At 36.6% G+C, this 19915-nt stretch overlaps 2 protein-coding genes across 4 annotated transcripts in view; both read right to left on the bottom strand.

The window, feature by feature from the left end:
- LOC109030900 (sodium/bile acid cotransporter 5) overlaps nucleotides 1-1892 on the bottom strand; it is a 59102-nt gene extending 57210 nt beyond the window's left edge. For 2 of the 3 annotated variants that reach the window (XM_072301010.1, XM_019042108.2), the window contains exon 1: nucleotides 1459-1892. Coding sequence is in view for 1 of the 3 variants with exons in the window: in XM_019042107.2 (XP_018897652.2) it covers nucleotides 1165-1191 (27 nt within the window). In the remaining 2 variants the exon portion in view is untranslated. Of the gene's footprint in view, nucleotides 1-1164; nucleotides 1279-1458 lie in introns of those variants that run through there. The other variant, XM_019042107.2, reaches the window with a different exon arrangement.
- Nucleotides 1893-3233: 1341 nt separating this feature from the next.
- On the bottom strand, nucleotides 3234-18248 carry LOC109030908 (pre-rRNA 2'-O-ribose RNA methyltransferase FTSJ3). Its single transcript, XM_019042128.2, has 12 exons — nucleotides 18027-18248; nucleotides 15223-15375; nucleotides 14750-14896; nucleotides 13113-13276; nucleotides 12260-12538; nucleotides 10872-11168; nucleotides 10154-10443; nucleotides 9528-9774; nucleotides 8702-8972; nucleotides 7654-7874; nucleotides 4642-4829; nucleotides 3234-3696 (listed from the first exon to the last, which is right to left on the bottom strand). The coding sequence occupies exons 1-12, from the start codon at nucleotides 18091-18093 to the stop codon at nucleotides 3453-3455; spliced, it is 2568 nt and encodes an 855-aa protein (XP_018897673.2). The 5' UTR covers nucleotides 18094-18248; the 3' UTR covers nucleotides 3234-3452.
- Nucleotides 18249-19915: the final 1667 nt, after the last annotated feature.

Genomic DNA, 19915 nt, shown 5'->3' with positions numbered 1-19915 from the left:
ACGCTCTACGCACTGATTTTTAAGAAAACCTAACTATGACAAGGATGTTGATGTTTTGTAAAAATTAGTGCGATTGCACTGATTTCTTCAAAACTACCTGGTGCAAAAGCGCTGAATTTTTAGAGAAAATTACTGCATGATTGTTGAATTATTAAGAAAATTGCAGATTAAGCAAGTATTAAAATTTTGAAAAAAATTACTACCTACGAGAGCGTTACTTTAAGTAAGTTTAGAGACAATTATCTACTACTGAAATACTGAATTTTTAGGATATTAATGCAACCACGGTCAATTTTTAGAAAATTACTGCAATGGTGCTATATTTTACTAAAAATTACTGCAAATGCGCTATAATAGCTGAATTCCTGGTTGATCAAAACTTCATAGGCCGAAGAACTTTCTGCACCCCTGTGTCTAAGTTGTAGACCTCCTAAAGAGTTGAAAATCAGAAAACCATTGAAATAAAAGAAAAAAAAATTGGTCACTTACACAATTGGTCACAAAAAAGTCAAATAATGTATGCGCGGGGGAAGTAGCAAGCTTGAATTTCAATCTCAAGTGCATGTTCTCTTGGCAACATCTACTTGTGACGATAAAGAACATTTATCATTAACTTTACTGGACCGACACACCGAAAGGATAAATCTATTTCTTTGATAGTAATGATTCAGGCCCAGAGTTGTCAGGGAAAAAATAAGTACTTAGAGTTTTTTCTATTCTTACACAAAATATTATTGCCCATTATAGTAAGTATAACCCATGGGTGTACAGGTATCAGAATTTATCAGGCAACCAGAGTTATTGATTTACTTATTAATTTCCTAGGTAGGTAAGCAGCCAATTTGCAACAGGACACTATTAATTCCAGCAATTTTTCGATCCCCAGTGATGTTGAGAGTAAGAGCTGGAATTAAGGGTTCTGCTGATCTACAACTCATGTCACAGGTTGGCTTAGCTACATTTAGATCCTGTAGGTTGAGATGGCACTTCATAGACTGACAGAAATAAGAATCTTCGGTGCTCTTTCACAAAAGATGTTAAGTTGTCTGCATTCAAGATCATCATAAAGACAGCTTATGATGCAATTGTCAAAACGACAACAATAGTGTTCGGATGTAAATCCTTGCATTAATAGTCCAGCTATTAAAATTACATCATATTTACCTGAAAATTATGGCAGCTATTTAACATAGCCTCACAAGGAAAGCATCGTAAATTTACTTGGAAAAATAAAGCATAAAATAAAATCTTACTAGCACACTTTCTAACCTCAAAAGATAGGAATGATTGAGTGATAGGATAGAGTAGACTACTAAGACTTCTACATCGTTCCAAGTTCATTAAACTGCTTCCATGTCGTGTTTACAGAAGAGTATTTTTAGAAAAAGGGTTCGAAAGGTCTCAGAATGCGCTCTCAACTGATTAGCAAGACCTTGACTGATTAGAAAGTTCACTCACCTGAGAGAAGTTGACAGCTTGTCCTCAGACTCCTCTAGTGCATTAATGCGACACAGACAGGAAGCACGGCACGAATCCTAATCTTCCACATTCAGAGAGGATTTTAAATTTTAGAGATTTGCATGGGATGATCACTGAGCAGAACCAAGTTCGATAAGGGCAAAACGGGGAAAACCAATGGGTCACAACCCATTCCTCGAACGGTCACGTAAAATTAGAAAAACAAGAACACAACAGACACACGTTTAACTACAAATTGCGATTTTGTATGTCTTACGGTTTCATTTTGCTTAAGCAAGAAAAGTGAAGAAAAATACTTTCGGGAGAAGTCGAGAAGTGCTTCACAAAATTGAGGAATTTCGTCAGCTGATAGAAATATTTCAACACGCGCCCGCGGCTCGTACCTCGTCCTCGTCTCGTCGTACTGATCACGGAACTCGAGCGACTGTGGCGCTACGGTGGCGCCCAGATAAGAATACCTGCGTGAATGAATGAAAATGTCAAAGGGGGGGGAGCAGGTAGGAGGGGTGGCAAGGTTGTGTAGTAAGCTCGCTGTTGCGAAATCTACTAGAGGAGAGGATATTGAGAAGCTTTCGATCACCGCAAAAAATACTGCAAATACTGTTATCTAGTTGTGATTCCGACCTTAAATTAATGGAAAAACTTCTCTCGACGATTCCCTTTCTCTTTATAAAACGCCTAGAACAGGTTTACTTTTTGGTTAGGCATAAAAGATCTCTCATCAGTTGATTGTCTGTAACCAGAAATGGAATATCGACGGTGAAACTACCAGACCACGTATCTCGTTTGCGGTGTTTAAAAATCTCCACTCACATTTTATTTTTTTGACGGAGATCAAATCAATATCATTCCTTACAATTTTCACAGATTTTTCTCTGCACAAAGAGGAAAAATCACAGAAGTTATCACGAATTGACGTTGAGTAGTTTTCTATTTAAAAAATAAAGTATGACGGGAAGTGTGCGACGCCGCGAACCGAGATACGTGGTTTGGTAGTTTCACCGTCGATATGAGATTTCATAAGATTTTTTCTTGCTAGTATCTGATCATCACATGTTGCACCATGATTTCGGGATGCTTGACCAGAATTTGCAACTTTGCTCAGAAAATTTGATAAAATTTCAAAGAATGCTTAGAGGCGTAGAGTGAAACATGCGGAAAAAGAACCGGAATTAGACACAAAATTCTCACGTTCAAGAAATGGTAATTTTTTTTCTAGATTTCAAGATTGAAGTTTCACTTCTAGGCGTTCCTAGTTCTGTCCCATTATTTTTCCTCAGAATTTTTGGTTAAGAAATTTATTGAAATGGTATATCTCTAGCCATAGCTTGAGGCAGGGACAGAACTAGCATCCCAAAAATTGATTAATTGGAAAATAATCTTCCTTCTGTGAAAACTGTCCTCTTTAGGTGATACACTCTCAGGTTGTGAAGTTTTTCAATAATTATCCTGAGTGGGTTCCGCCTCTTCTGGCCCCCTTGATATGTTCATCCTATGATGCTTTGTCTTATCAGCACCCCTGCTCATGGCTACGATTGCTCAAAAGCCTTATCAGTCAAATTCTGGAATGGAAATTGGAAGTTTTCAATCCACCTTCACTACGATGATCACCTCTGGTCGTTGCACATGCTGGGCATGCTGGTTTTGACACATTACTTACATAGAATCAAAATTATCATTAATTATGATGTTCCTTCAGTTTACATTCTATTTCAGTATACCTACGGCTCTGTAGAAGAAAAAAATCCAAGATGATAAGTTCAACAGTTTTATTGAAAATAAAACACAAAATTTGCACATGATTAAAAATTAGCAGAAACATTTGTTCAAAGCTAAAATTAATCAAAAGACTCGAGAAGAAACTGTCTTAATTTGGCTAAAAAAAAGTTTAAGACTATGTACAATAGAATACATAAGAAACTATACAGATATACAGATCGGGTATTAGGTCCCGCTTTTGGGTTCCACAACTCTCATCTTTTCTTGCCTTTGCCTCTCTTCATGCCTTGGTTCACTTTAATCGGGGCTGAGCCTTTGCGACCTTTTCCTTTCTTGACACCTTTGAATTTTGCACGGGTGTCTTTCTTCATACGAGGATCGACTTGTTTGTAAGGTCCTTTGACCCCTGGTGGTCTCTTCGCACGTTTTGCAGCAGTCGCTCGTTTGGCTACAACGTACTTAATTTCAGTCTTCTTTTTCTTCAGTTTTTTGTAAGCTCTGAAAATAGGAAATAAAAGTGTAATGAAGAATAGTACAAATGTGATTTACAAAAATAAAAATCTCATGAAAGGGTGGCAGTGTAAGCCGAGATATGAGGATCAGATGTTTTTTCTTCTCTGCTTCCCAAAAGATTTTATTATTACTAAAATAATTTTTTATTCAAGTCCACTTCATTCAGCAGACTGAAAAAAACGAATTTCACCAGAAGACAGTTTTAAAAGATAATTCTGCAAATAACTTATCAAGAACAAGTCCCACGACCAGAATGGTTACTTTAATATGTATAGCAGTTTTTCTTTCTTTTGGTTATGATTTCCAATTCGTCAATTAACAATTTACCATTTTGACTAGTTACTGGTGTAATTTGTCAGACAAGAGTAGAAATGCAAGCACAACTGGACTACATTTTGCAATTTGGAACTATAAATTCTAGCCCGGTTTAAAAATAACGTATGTGCCATTAGTTTCCCTATGCACATAAGTGTTTTTAAGGAGCCAAAATTTATAGTTCCAAATTGCAAAATGCAGTCCAACTGATTCCTATGAACGAATAAAGTATCTAATCATTCTACCTATTCAGTGGTTCCAACAAGGCTTAGCTTTCATATTGCTACGCTTTTAAAGAGCGGGAAAAGTCAAAGGAGCCATCGGACTTAGGTCATTTAACCTCAATTTGTCAAAGAACACAGCCAATAAAAGAGTCGACTGCATTGATATGTAATGACTACCATGAAACATTTTGTCAGAATTTCTTGCCTCTTTGAGTTCCATTTTGTCCATAATAACTTTTTGTTGATGGATGAAACAAAAATTTTAAAATTTGAAAGTCAGCTGATTTCAATTTTGATGGGGATACTCAAATACTGGATAGAAATACACAATCCTGCGGTGGGAAAAATTATTCTGAAACAGGGACGACAAAGATACTAATAAGATACTCACTGTCGCAACTGCCTTGCTTTTTCTGCCTCTGACATGTCTGGATTATCCATAACCTTCTCTAGTTTCTTCATTTCTTTTTCTCTATGCATTGCTGCTTGCTTCTTCTTTCTTGCCTTTGCTTCAACTACTTTCTTTATTGTTCGAGCATTGACTGGGTTGTTTCTGTCTCGATACTTCTGAACAAGATCCTAAAAGGTGAATAAGAAAAAATGTTAAAAGAATAAATTAAACTGAAATATTATCAACCCTGGATCAAAACGTCAATTCTGCTTTGATGGCCGTAGAATCCGAGATTTGCCCCTGAACTTTTTCCCTCCAAAACTTTGACAATTGTTAGTATGGCTTTTACACTGCTGCACTATGACTTTGACTGCACACAAAAAAAACCTGGGAAAGTCAAACCAAACGTTATGGCAGTTGGAAATTTGGACATTATGTGTACTCATAGAATAGAGAAAAAGCTTTTTGAACTTTGAATATACATAGGTTGTCCCAAAAAGACTTGCAACGATGGCGATTGAAAAAAAACTAAAAAAGATAGCAACAAGCGGTTTAAACAGAGCTCTAGAAGACGTACTTACCGATTGAATGAGGCCTGGTTGAGCTCATTTAATAAAAAACTCGCCAAGTTACAGCGTTTTGAAAATGACGCGTTGGCAAATCGCCTGAACAATTTTTAGGATGTTTTCTCAAGAAAAACAACCGAGTTACAAAAAATGTTGTAAAAAGATTAAATGACAGGAGCAAGTGAAGCTGGCAACACTGCGGCTAGTGGTCACGCGTTGCCCTGGAAACGGCTAAAATTCGGCCGGCAGCATGCAGTCGTGAAACAGGTGTCATTCACACTTCCTAATCTTGTGCCATTTTTCGCAATGAGTTCGGAGTTAAGGAGAGAACAACATTATGCGATTTGTGCAATATTAACCGTACGCACGTTGTAATTCATCAAATGTATCTGCCAATGATAAACCAAGACAAACACAAAAACGAATCACGAAATGTTTTTCTCTCCTTAATTCCGAAATCATTGCGAAAAATGGCACAAGATTAGGAAGAGTGAATGACACCTGTTTCACGACTGCATGCTGCCGGCCGAATTTTAGCCATTTCCGGGGCAACGCGTGACCACTAGCCGCAGTGTTGCCAGCTTCACTTGATCGTGTCATTTAATTTTTTTACAAAATGATTTGCAACTTGGTTGTTTTTCTTGAGAAAACATCCTAAAAATCGTGCAGGCGGTTTGCCAACGCGCCATTTTTAAAACGCTGTAAATCGGCGAGTTTTTTATTAAATGAGCTCAACAAGGTCTCATTTCATCGGTAATTACGTTGTCTAAAGCTCTGTCTACATCGCATGTTGATATCTTTTTTAGTTTTTTTTTAAATCGCCATCATTGCATTCTTTTTGGGACAACCTATGTACAAGATCAGGGATGCCACAGAATTTAGAAATGAAATTTCTCAACATTTCTCTGAGTATTCAGACAATTTTTGGTAAAATTCTCTGGTAGTTAAGGATGTGCGGGATGGGTTAAAATTGCCACTTCCACACCCAAACTCGCAAAATTTGTTTTTCAGGACATCAAACACATTATAAAAAGGAAATAAAGGGGATTTAACGATTTATAAACTTTGGTCATTTTCCTTGATGTTTTCACTGACTTTTTAAAATTTCCCATCATTTCCTAATTTTCCCTGACTCATGGTTGTCACAGAATTTAGGAAATGAAATTTCCTGACATTCCCCTGATTTCTCTGTCACATTTTGATGAAATTCCCTGAAAATTGAGGATACACCAGATGCTTAAAAATGCATGATTTGAAATAGTTTTCCGGCAAAATTTGCTGTTTGAAACGTCAAACCCATTCTAGAGAGGAAATACAGGTGATAAAATAGTTTATCCCTGATATTTCCAGGTTTTCCCTGACTTTTTAAAATTCCCTGATACTTCCCGGTTTTCCCTGACTGTAGCAACATTGGGCTGTTTGAGACTGTCCACGTCATAGCGTTGATGTTCGGGTTCACACAAGAACTTAATAATTTAAATTTCTTGAGGAAACTCACCTGCATGTTGTTTGTTTCTTTTATACCAGTCGGACACGTTTCAGTCTCGCAATGCGTCCGACCGGTGTATAGAGGAGATAAACAACATGCAAAAGAGTTTCCTTAAAAATTTAAATTGTCCACGTCATGTTTAAAATGCCATGGCATATTGGTTTATACTGGCAAAATTATTTTTAAAAATTAACTAAAACAATTGAACTTGATCCTTAAGATACTAAGTACTAAGTGAGATATGTACTGAGTTGACATTCATATATTTGTGTGCTTTATATTCGTCCTTCATGTTTCACTGTCATGAATATTTAAATTCAGCAGGTTGCATCGAACTCGTCTTTTCTTTTTATGAACAATACGACATACTTCAGTCTTTTGTCATTAGGAATACAGCAAAATGCATGAAAATAACTAACTCTGCAGTTATTTTAAAATTGACATCATGGTACTGAATTTCCTCTTTCAAAATTGTAGGTTTACAAAATTTTTGTGCGGACAATCATAGAACTCTGAGATAGAGAGGAATTGCAGGACAGGAAAAATCTTGTGTTTTCCTAACCCTTTGTACCTATCAATTCGTCTTTTCCCTTAAGACAGAACATAACTCCATTTCAAAGTTGCCAAAGTCTCCCTTACAAATTGCATATTAATTAAGAGAATCTTTGGAATTTCTAGCTTAAAATTTCACTGGTTTTCCCCCGCTTACATACAAAAATTAGAAAAATTCTGGATAAAAATTGCACTTGTATGTTTTTGTTAAATAATTTAATGTTTGTAATCAATTTGGCAACCTTGGAATGGAGTTAAGTTCTCCCGTCAGGACGAATTTTTTACGACTGGATGGTATAAATGAAATAGAATTGAATGTTATCTATGAAAATAAACTTTTAATTCAATCTCTTGGACTGAACACAATTTTTTTGCAATAATAAGAAAGAAAGAAGTAAGAATTACCTCGGATACAGGTAGGCGTGGCCTCATGTGCTCCTTTTCGTCTTTGACAAACCACTCGGGTAAATTTTCATCGTTAAATGCATACCTATTCCAGGCAGCATCCATTATGTCCCTCTTCGCTTTCTTGGACCTGATCATCATTTCACCTAATGCTAAACCTTCCTCTGTGAGAGTATGTTTCCTATTCCGCTTGTTCAGTTTTTTGGCAACCTTTTTCTCTTCTGAAATAAATATAATTTCAATTATTTCACACAAATCTGGATGAACCTTGAACCAAATGAGTAAAAATGATTGGAAAAATGAAACATAGATATCTCTATATTAAAATTACAGTAAAATGTTATTACTATCGAATCCAGACAATTATTCAACAAAATTACCTCTTCTTTTGAAGTTGGTCTCTATGAAAATAGTTCATCCATCTATAATGAAAAGTTAATCTGATTGAAGCAACCCTCAAGTTTCATGTCTTTATAAATAATGATTCTTATATGAGAGGTTTTCACTCAAATTGTTCGTTCTGAAATAAAATAACGTAGTATCCACACTGGCAGCAGAGTGTGCACTGGTAGAGTGTGGATACATTGTTCACATTTTGCTCCATCATTCTATTCTCAATGTATGCACTGTTGTAAACAGTAAACATTATCAAAGTTGCCATAATTTCTTTACCTTCAAATTTCCTGACTCTCCCTGATCTTCAAACAGAATGCCAATGTTCCATTTTTTCCTCTTATAATAAGCTGTTTTTCTCCAAACTTTGGACAAAACTTCCTTGTTTAACGATCAAATGATCGATAAAGGCATTCAGTAAAAACTTAAAAGATGAGGAGCCTTAAAATGACCAGAGGGGTAAACAGTTTGAAGATCAGTGATGCCTCAGTGATTAGAAGATGTGTAACAAATTCCCTGACTTTTCCCGGTCATCACATATTCCCTGATTTTCCCGGTCTCCCAGACCGCCAGCAACCCTGCATTACATAAAACTTAAAATAATTTAAAGCATAAAAATCAAACGCAAACAAGAAATCAGTATAGATTTGGATACCTTCTTCTGTGTCACTGCTGTCGTAATCATCTGGCAAATATTCTCTGTCTGCTTTCTTTTTTGACAAGGAATTTTCCTTGTCTTCAAGATCACTTTCATCGCTTTCATCTTCCGAGTCATCCTCACTGTCCATAAATGAGTGCTTTGAAGGTTCTTGCTGTGACTTCTTCCTCTCCTCGATTATTTTTCCACCCTTCTTGATCACTTCTTCTTTCATTTTCTCCAATTCATACTCTTCATCTTCATCATTTAGCACATCTTTGAAAACATCCTGTCGAAAACAAAAAATACTTCATTTTAATTTTACAAGTAATAGAAACATTACTTCATCATTTAGTCAATTAAGACCATCCAAGAGAGAAGAGACCTAGTCTATATGCAAGATTGCCACAGAATTTAAAAAATGAAATTCCCTGACCGGGGGTTTTAAAGGAAATGAGGGAGTTCTAACTCCCTGAAGGACTTCCGGAGGATAGGGAATTTTGGCGGCTGGGTGTCGCAGAGCGCTATGAAAGCAGCTTTTAGGTATGGGAATTCCCTGACACTTCCCTGATTTCTTTTTTCTATGCTGGTGGAATTCCCTGACAATTGAGGATATGCCAGTTGCTTAAAAAGACATGATTTGAAATAGTTTTCAAGCAAAATTTGTCGTTTGAAACGTCATACCCTTTCCAGAAAGGAAATAAAGGTGACTTGACAATTTTGCCCTGACATTTTCAGGTTTTCCCTGACTTTTTAAAACTCTCTGACATTTCTCGGTATTCTTTGACTGTGGCAACCCTGTGCATATCAACAAATAAAAAAACTACTAAACTTAAAAACTCACTTTATCAAACCAAAGCTCAGCCATCTGCAGACGCCTCTCTTTTCGAGTACGTTTGTCCATTAGATCAGTAATCAAAGGATTATCAGTGTCAGGCGCACTATCAGCTGCAAAGGAAACCTTCTTTTTTTTAGAGGAGTTCTTGCTTACGCCTTCCATGTCAAACCCCAATCCTTCATTGTCACTATCGAAACCGTCATCATCACCACCATCAGCCCCCTCATCAGAATCATCATCTGAGTCAATTAACCTGCGATCAACAACAACATTAATAAATAATAAACCAGATTTTAAAAAGAGAATACAAAAGATAGGAAGGATAAACAGGCTTGATTTTCCATCAAATAAAAGAGGAAATGTTGAAAGTGCTTGCTAATCAAAGATTCAAGCAAATGGTTTGATGGTTTGTTAATCCTTCATTGAAAAGACAGGGTTGCCTGTTTCCTCCAAGAGTAACCTTCTCGCAGTGTATCCATATTTCGATACAGATAGTACTGATAGCTTACCGATGAGGATTCATTTAAACACCTCTACTTACCTTTTATCTCCAAAGTTTCAGAGTTAATTGATATTTGAATTTTTCAGTATTATTGAAAAAAACATTCAAAGAAATAATTAAATAAAATTACCTTCCATCATCATCCAAGTATTCTGAGTCTTTGCTATATTGTACTTTTTTGGGTCGTTCATCTTCACTCTCCTCATCGGAATCACCGAAACCTTCTGGGGCTGTTTCCTGGACTTCATTCATCTCTTTCCTAGATTTGATGGATTTTAAGCTGAAATAATCATCAGGGGTTTCTTCTACAGGTCCCAGGTCATTTTTATGTATCATGTTCAAGTTCATTTTCTCTTGAAGTTTTTTCCGCTCCTTCGCTGCTTTTTTCTTCTTCTTCTTGGCCTCTTTCTTCAGCTCTTTCTGAAAGCAAGATGTCAAAAGTTGAATTAACAAAGAAAACTTTAAAAATCAATACCTCATATGATAGACCAAGTCTTGAAAAAACTTTTGATTACATCACCAAATCGACAATCTGAAATTGAAGTAACATCAACAGCCAAATCATTTGCTGTGACTTTCAAAAGTTGAAGCTATTTGGAGACACCATTCATTGGTGATTTATCATAATTAATTGACAACTAAACCGAGTAAAAAATTTAGCACTACAGTATGTGCTCCTTATCAAAATTTTACGTTGAGTATGATGGGCGTACTAACACTTTCCAAATCCTGACTATTAGTGGAAAAAAAGCATTTATTGTTTACATGAGTTCACTTCTTGCTTCTAAAAACCTTTGGTCTACTTCGGTCAAAATGAACACTAAACTTCTTGCTCTTTGATAAATTACCTGCATTGCTTCAATTTCCTTAGAAGCAGTTTCCAAATCCTTCTCATCTTCATCCAGATCATCTTCGCTGTCAGAATCGGCTTTTATTTCTGGTTTAGTCTCCACAGGGACAATATTTTTCTTGTCTTCTTCTTCTTTCTCTTTCAGAAGAGCTGCAACTAGATGTTTTCTCCAACTGACCAGGTTACGAATATCCTTGCGACCAAGAACTTTAATATCTTTGCAACATTCCTTGATTTCGTCCGTTGTTAGAGGATGATTTAGCAGATGTCCTTCTGTCTCTGGATCAAATGTGATCTGGGGAAAAATAGGTTGGTCAAAATCTGTACTTTGCATTTCTTAACTCAGTGAGCCTTTACTGTTGATACAGGGTTTTTAATTGATTACATACCTACTTTGTCATAAAAGTAATTTGTACAACGTAAGTTATAATTGATCAAGTGGATATTTTACTATTAGAGATGGGGTTATAAATTAAAATATTTGAGATAATATAACACATAAAAACGCGGTAAATTTAGGTCAAAGTTAAATGAAATTGAATAATATATAACCAGTGTAAAAAGTGCAAAACGGATTGGAAACCATTTAAACGTTGAACAATTTTAGTTTCCAATATTTTTAACACCATATTTTTTCCAATATTTACTTTTCAACTTTTTGAGACAGTAGTGAGCCATGAAACACAGCATAACTCTGGCCTCTTCCAAGAGAAATCTTTCCTCACTAATAACAAGGCTCAAAGTTTCACCAAATAGTTTCTTCATGCAGTATGTAAACAGCTCTTATCACTAGTCAACTCGCTCTCTCCTTTCTTACCTGTACAGCTACAAACTTTTGCTATTTACTGTTTCAGCTATGTAATTCATTTTTGTGCATGATGTAGATTATAAGTGCTTGTTCTTTGTTATTTTGCCCTTTCGCTGTTATTATGTATGCTAGCCCTGATGATGAACGCCAGACGTTCAAAAAGCTTCGACTCCCATCTCTGCATGTACTATATTATGTAAGTAAAAACAAGCAAGAGCATCAAGCTTCATGTATTAATCCTTATTTTATTGTTCATAAATGGTACTCCAATCATGTTTAATTAAGTATTAATGTGTTACACAGAGCTGAATTCGAATAAGTTCAGTCTTCCTTCTTTTCACATTTGTTTAAAATTATTATGATAATTGAGACCTAAAAAGATGTTCAAAATCCTTTGGCTGCTGAGTAAATTACTATTCTTATAATTTTACCTAGGTTTTGAGGCATTCGTTTTGGCCACTTGTGATGAAAAGCCACGGTTTTAAATGTTTGAAACCTGTGAGATCACACTAATTTTTTACTTACTGGAAGAATTGAAAAACGTTTGACCAACTACTGATCAAAATATAAATAAATACCTCAGCTGCATGCTGGAACAGGACCATCGGAGATTCATTCTTCAAAAATTCTGAGACTGGAACTCTGGTACCATACACACTGTAAGTCTCTGAGTATCCCTCCGCTTTTGGCTTCTGCGTGTCAAAAAGTTTGACTTTGGGTTCCAGGTCTAACTCCTGAAATACATGGCGTGGATCGAAAAGTTTTGGGTCGATTTTAGTAGGAGCGAGGTAGTGCTGACAAACGACGAAAATCTCAGCCGATTCAAGACGGGAGGCTTGCGGTTTGGTGGCATGAACCTACAACAAAAATAGTGCAAATATCGACTGATGCAACAGGAAAAAAAGAGAAAAAATGAGGAATCGTGCTGAATAAGCAACACCAAAGAATATGTATTGGAAAAAGATCTTCTGGGTGTCAACTAAAACTAGCTGGAGAAATTTTTTTAGTTCTTTCTCAAAGTATGTAGACCTTCTTGCTCAAAAAATTCAGTACTTTTTCAGTACCTTTATATGACGAAATTTGCAAATTGCGACAAAAATGACGTAGCCATTAAATGCGAAGCTCATTGGTGGCTTGAAGATACACAAGCTGGACAAACACAATCTAACAAGCAAATACTGCACTAAGAATCAATGCGCAAAGGATTGCATACTTTCAAAGCTGTCTTAAAACACATGCGTGGTCCACAACCTATTTGCTAAATTCCCATACTTCATCAGTACTTCCAGACAGCTTCTGAAAAATCAGAACTATTTGTAGACTTTACGGACCAATAGACACCCTGATTTTGAGGGGACACATTTACATAATTATATTAGCCACTGTACGGAAACATTTTTCATTACAAGGAAGAATTTACAGATACCGCACCTTCTTAAAAAACTGTTGTAAGACCCAGATCAGTGGGTTATAATCTTTGGACCTGAAGACCTTGGTTACGAACCATCCTCCTTCTCGTAGGATACCCGATGAAAGTTTCAGAGCACTCAAGACCAGACAAGCCTGCTGATAAGCATCGTGTAGCCAGTTAGCACCTGAAATGGAAATTTAAATGACTTGTATCAGTTTCATTGAATTTGATTTAAAGATTATTTGTGCCTACACAATTGCCTCTCTCTGTCAATTTGCCATATCATTTTCCGTAACCTTTGATTTTATATTTGAGGACTTTTTTGGTAAAAAGATGTATGGGGCTTGCAATGCTGCTAATATTGAGCAATTTCTTATTGCTTTTGTAGCAGATGAAATTCATTCACAGCCGACTTATTTCCTTACTATAGTGAGGAAAAACTTGGAGCAGATTCAGGGAAAAATTCATGGCAGAACTGTCTCATGAGCTACTTACAGCTAGAGAACTACACTGCAAAATCTTAGCAGCATTGGAAATCTCATGACATGGACCCTTTAACCGAAAATAGCCTCAATTGTATAAGAACTGGAACAACACTTGCAAGCACTGTCAAGTTTCTATAGATATGTTCTCTCTTAATGTTTTGCTTCCACTGTCATTATCACTCCAGTTCTTCCATGCATTATTTTCCTCTTCACCCTATGTTCGGTTCTTTTTTCTTGCATTACAAACGACGGTATCAAACGCTTTCATAATGAAAATACTGAGATAATTATATCTAAAACTCAGTGATGCTGTCAGGAATCACCTTAGAGACAAAATCAAGAGAGGCGTGAACAACTGGATCGTATTTAGCAAGAAGGAATCAGCACAATGACAGTGGTTTCAAAACTGTTCAAATTCTTCTTTCCTTTTAAAAATACTCAATATAAGCACAGTATTAAAATTTACACTATTATTTCCTTTAAAATTAACAATTTTTGGAGGGAAGCGAAAAAAATTTGCTATTCTGAGAGATTTTTTGGATAATTATGGAGAGGTAACATTTTTACATCACTGTAATCGCGCTGGTTCCTTTTTGCTAAATGCGATCCAACTGAAACTGGTAGGAGAAACAGGGGAAAAACTAAGAGATGATAATATTAAAAGAAAGGCAATCAGATGATCAGAAATGTATAAAAAGTTCCAAGTTGTGGACTAAAAATTCAAAAGACATCGCATTTAAGGATGCCTTGGTCTCTTCTTCGAGGTGAACTCTGACTAAATAACACATAAATTTTTAAATTTTGAATTTCACCCAGAAGTTGAGACGGCAATATCCCGACATTTTGGTTGCTTAATTTGTGAATTCAAGTTTCTTTCTTGTCTACTTTTACTTTCCTTTTCTCTGAACATTACAATGATGAGCTGGAAGTTGAATAATAGCTCTTGATTTAATATTCCATTCTTGTTTGGAATTGAGTCTCAGCAAATGCAGCCCGAAAGAATTTTGAGTGACAGTCTTCCATTCAAATTAAGCTTGATCATTAATACGATCCAACCTCAAAGAAAAAGCTTGATGATGATGCTGATAGGTATGACACGTAAGAAATTAGTCAAGTATTCGAAGGGTACATAATGTAAATTAAAAAAGAATACAAAATATTTGTTGACTCACCAACATTGGGAGCACCATCATGAAGAACAGTATCTGCTTTCCAAGTTTTCAACTCATTCAAGATTTCTCGTTTGCAATCCTCTGTTGTAATGTCACCCTTCAGTGATATGCATCCCGGAATTGGTTTGATTGGGAACAGATCCACGCCTGGAAAGTTAGAAAAATGATGAGTTCTGAGTGGAAAAGGCAGGTTATTTGCATTATGAAGTCATAAGCTCATAAGCTTAAAAACGATGTATGGATAACTAGTACCCAACATGCACTTAGAATCGTAAAACCCTTCAATGGCAATATTTACAAGAGAGACACAAGAATTGGGATGATAATATTTCAATTTTCACAAAATGTAAAAAATTAAAACAAGCCAACGTCTGATCTAATAAGTGTCGATCTATAATACTGACACATCAAAAACCTTTAACAAAGTTATATGATCAGTCGGTTTCACACCAACAAAGCTGAAAGGCACTTACCTACGACAACACTGGATACGGGCATATTTGTTTTGGCGACTTGCATCCATCCTCCTGGTGCAGCACAAAGGTCGACCAGAACACGAGATTTCTGCAGAAATTCATACTTGCGGTTTAATTGCAGTAACTTGAAGGCAGCTCGAGAACGATAACCTGTGGAATTACATCAGGAAAAATAACAAAGTGAAGTTAATCAAAGCTTAAAAATTGAATAAGGAATAACTGATCAGATAGTTGACAATCTGAACAAAGGAGTCTTGTATTAGTTAGTAGCGGGTCATTTCATTGTGACAGGTATTATAATTAAAGCATCACAGAGCAATTCAGGACAAGGATAGTTATGGTTACAGCATGAATCATCTTTTCCTTCTTTTTTAACTACTTCTAAGGACCCCGCACACCTCTTCTGGGAAGCTGCACCATGACCGAATGCTAATTTAATCATGTCATTCGATTCTCCTAAAGATGCTGATCAAAATTTATGATTGCGCCAACTTCCTAAGATGCACCGTTTTCGCAAAATAACCGCCGAGAAGATTCAATTATTCGGCGACAATGAATAAAAATTTTGACAAAGACAATTTGAACAAAGCATTTGAGAACAGATCCGATGTAAATAAGAAAAAAACCTAGCGCGTGTCCATCTTCTTATCTGTACCTGCCAACTCTGGGGCAATTTCCCTCCCGCTCTCGTCCGGTTGACGTTCCGATTTTCCTGTTCTTACACTCCTCAAGAATCTGATTTGGATGGTTGAGCAAAACAGCGTGCAGAATCCGAGATAAGACTGCCGCTGGGTGCAGGGGTTCCCGTGATTTCCTTTTTGTCATGCAGCCGCTCGTCAATCGAGTATTGAAATGAGGAATCTTTCTGGCTTTAAATCGCCGAATAATTGAATCTTCTCCGCAGTTTTTTTACGATGCACCGTTTGCACAAACGGTGCATCGTAAAAAGTTGGCGCAATTACAACTTTTGATCAGCATCTTGAGAAGAATCGAACGACATAAATAAATTAGCATTCGGTCATGGTGGTCATAGTGGAGCTACCCATAAGAGGTGTGCAAGGTCCTTTCACAGAAGTCTTAATCCTGAGCTTTCAGTTAGAGCCTCATCCCCCTTCAGTCTATACTGCACAACCAGCCCCCCAGCAACCGTTCTTTGAAATCATCAAACTCCGATCGCCTAGCCAGGAATTGAACCTGGACCTCCTCTTCTCCTTCTTCTTCTGTTGGTTTACTGGCTTATATTCCAGATGTGGAACCTACAGTCATCTGTAGACAAAGTTTCAAACTTTGTACTAATAAACATGTATGGATAAGGAAATGAGTAGAAGGTAGGGTATTTTGTTTATTCTAGCATCACCATTTTCACGCTTAGAGACCCTTCTAAGCGACTTCTTATACCGGGGAATACTGGGTCATGGATAACATTCAAAGTGAACATACGGTGGATTTAGGATTTATAATATTTTTTTTTTTTTGGTTCTAAGATTTAGGAAGATGAGGATATTAACTACGAGTCTATGGAAGAGGATATCGGATAGTTCATCAAAGCATATAGTCAAGAAGTAAGGTTGTTATAGTCTTCCTGTAAATAGTTAAAATTCCTAAGCAACCACTACCCGCAGCGAACCAGATAGTGTTTACTCCTACAAAATAACTACTACAATTGGTTATAACTTAAAAATCTAATTATTTACTATTTTTTTTTCTTTTTTTTCTTTTTTTTTCTTATTTTATTTATTTTTTTTCCTGTTAAAGATTTATATTAAGTATTGACTTTCAGGAAATTAGCGATGATTTTATATATCTTAGGATCCGGAGTGTGAAGTATGTATGAGACATTAAATGAAGGAAAGTAGTTATTTTCGGTTAGCTTTTGAATCAAAATACCCGATTTATTAGATTTTGACATTCAAATAGTACATGGTTTAAGTCACCATTTAGTCCACAATCGCATAAATCTGAGTCTTTCAGATTTAGTCTATTTAAATGTGATGGGAAGTTTCCATGTCCTGTTCGAAGTCTAATTAAGTTTTTTATTACACTACGATTCAACCTGGACCTCCTGATTATCTCAGAGCCAGCGCTAAAACCGCCCGCATCTGAGAAGTAAAAGAGATTGAAAGAAAGATGGAATCGATAGCCACTTTGTCTTAATAAACTGATTGCGATTGTTCAGCGGAGGAATTACCCCATTCCAAACGGTCGGTGTTGTTGGATTCTGTTAGAATTACCCAAAGGCTTCTTTGTTTACTTACAGAAGCCTAATGTTTCTACAGGGCTTTTTTTTAATACGGATCGCAGTGGAACGCGGTGGATCGCGATGAACATCGGTATTTTTTTTATTCCGTTCCTCAGCTTTATCCAAGCGTTCCAGGTGGATCAGGGTGGAACGCTGGATCGCTCTTCCGAGGTGGGGAGAGCTCGCGATCCACTGTGATCCTAACCTAATGCACGGAAGTTGCCGTCCCCAAAAAGTCAAAACAATAACAAATCGAACTAAATTCCAAGTTTGGATTTTTTTATCACTTGAAACACTTGGATCGGTCCGGATCGCTCAGGATTCCGATCCAGTGCGTTCCACCCTGATCCGCGATAAAAAAAAAAGCCCTTACCAAACGCTCAACGATCTCTGGGGGTCGACGAGACTGTTGGGTTGCGTTTGGAGAAGGAAGAACCAAACAGAATCGGACGAGTTTACGATAACGTATCTAATAGTATTCTTCCTCTTCGTAAGCACTGTGCTGAAAAAGCATTGAAAAATTTATTTCGGACGAGAATTAAAAAATTTTTGAAGGGCTGACCTGTCTCCTTGGCAAGATGATAAAACTTATCCTTCCGCTGTTTTCCGACTTTACTCTTGTTTCCCATGGTAGTGCGGTTAACTACTATTACACATCACAAGAAAATAAAGTCAATAATAAAAAATTGAGTGTAATTACTGCCTAAACGTGAAATGTCGAAAGAACGAGGAGCATTCGCACGTGGGATCAATAATGTCAATATAATATACTGGCTTGGGCTTAACCTAAAAAAGTGAGACGAAATGACGTCATCATAGAGTGACCGCGAACACTCAACAGTCAGCTGTCTCCAGAAGGCGCGGGAATTACAACCGTGAGCTTTCGCTCACTTCCTCCGCCCTAGCGCAGTAAAAAAATGACATACCTACAGGGATGCGCTCCCGATAGTAGAAGAAATGAGAATAATCCCGCCTCATCAGTTCGGCTTCCGCAGGAAACACTCTACTGTTAAACAAATTCATAGAGTCATTAACTTTATCAACAAAACTATGGAGGGGGGGCTAGTGTGCGCGGCAGCCTTTCTTGATATTCAAGCTGCCTTCGATAAGGTTTGGATTGAGGGGTTGGCTCTTTAAATATATCGGAGTCTACCCTATAATCACTATGAATTACTAATAAACTACCTTTCTGATAGATCATTTAGAGTTAGATACGAGGATGCGGTATCGGATTTTAGGCCAATCTTGGCCTTAGTTCCCCAAGGTTCGGTACTCGGCCCACTCCTCATCTTTCTAATATGTAGCATCTGTGTCCATTTACAATTATTATTTTAAAATAGCTTTCCCCTAGTATAAAATTGATGCTTCAAACGAAATAAATTGTTTTAATGACATTTCCGGCTAAATCATGGGTTTTCCCAGGAAGGTAGCCTCTCGTCCCTCCCGGACTCTATTGTTAATTGCCCGATAAGTTGCTTTTAGCACGTTTCCCAATTCAAATCCTTGTAAAATATTCACATTCATCACACAATCTGGCAACCTCTCGAGTGAAATAGAAAAAGGTAGAATCGCTGAAAGTCTGAATCCTTCAAAGTTTATATTAATGTTGTTTGCGAAAAGCTCACGAAAATTATGACATTTTTTTATATAATACCCTGGTAAAAATGGCAAGTGTTAGGTCAGTGAATTTTCCACTGAGGTCAGTGCAATTTGCTCTGAGGTCAGTTCAGTTTTCTCTGACGTAAGTGTTAAAGCACTTACCCAAGAAGTCAGCACTGAGGTAAGAGGCACTGACGTCGGGAGAAAGACTTACCTAAGTGCAGAGATGTCTCTGAGGTAAGCGGGACTGAGGTCAGGACTTGGTTCAGAGGGTAAGTCTCTTGACATCAATCTTAATCGAACCGCACTCACTCCCAAAAAGTAGAGATGGCTCCCCCTTCCCCCACCCTATTTCATTTTCGTGGGGGAATATTTCCTCGGGACACGGGGACCACAAACTTTATCTTTCAGAGAGGCATATTTTGTAGAAGGTGGGATTTTCTAAGAGGGAAGGAAAACTAGTTTAAGTAGCCACACTCTTGAATAATTTGTTTTACCCTCTTCGTTTAAGATGGCACTTAAATAATTAAAACACAACAAAAAATGAGATCGATAAAAATATTATCACCGCTAAAATATGTATTTAGATATATTTATTTAAGCATTATTTTTTTTATAAAAAAAAATAGTTTTAAATTTGGTTTTAATTTTTTTCAGTTTTAACTGTTTTTAAAATGTTTCAGTCTCAATTTTTTTAAAAATTTTCCTACTTTATTTTCAATTCTTTTCTAACTTTTTTACTCCTTTTACTTTCAATTTTTGTATCTGCTAATTTATATTTTTTGTATAATTTCAACTTTCATTATTTTTTTTGCATCATTAGCTTTAATTTTGAATTTTAGTGCGATCCAT

Source organism: Bemisia tabaci, chromosome 5, assembly GCF_918797505.1.
Source record: "Bemisia tabaci chromosome 5, PGI_BMITA_v3".
In the NCBI taxonomy this organism is placed as follows: Eukaryota; Metazoa; Arthropoda; class Insecta; order Hemiptera; family Aleyrodidae; genus Bemisia; species Bemisia tabaci.
This window is presented reverse-complemented; position numbering and strand designations above follow the sequence as displayed.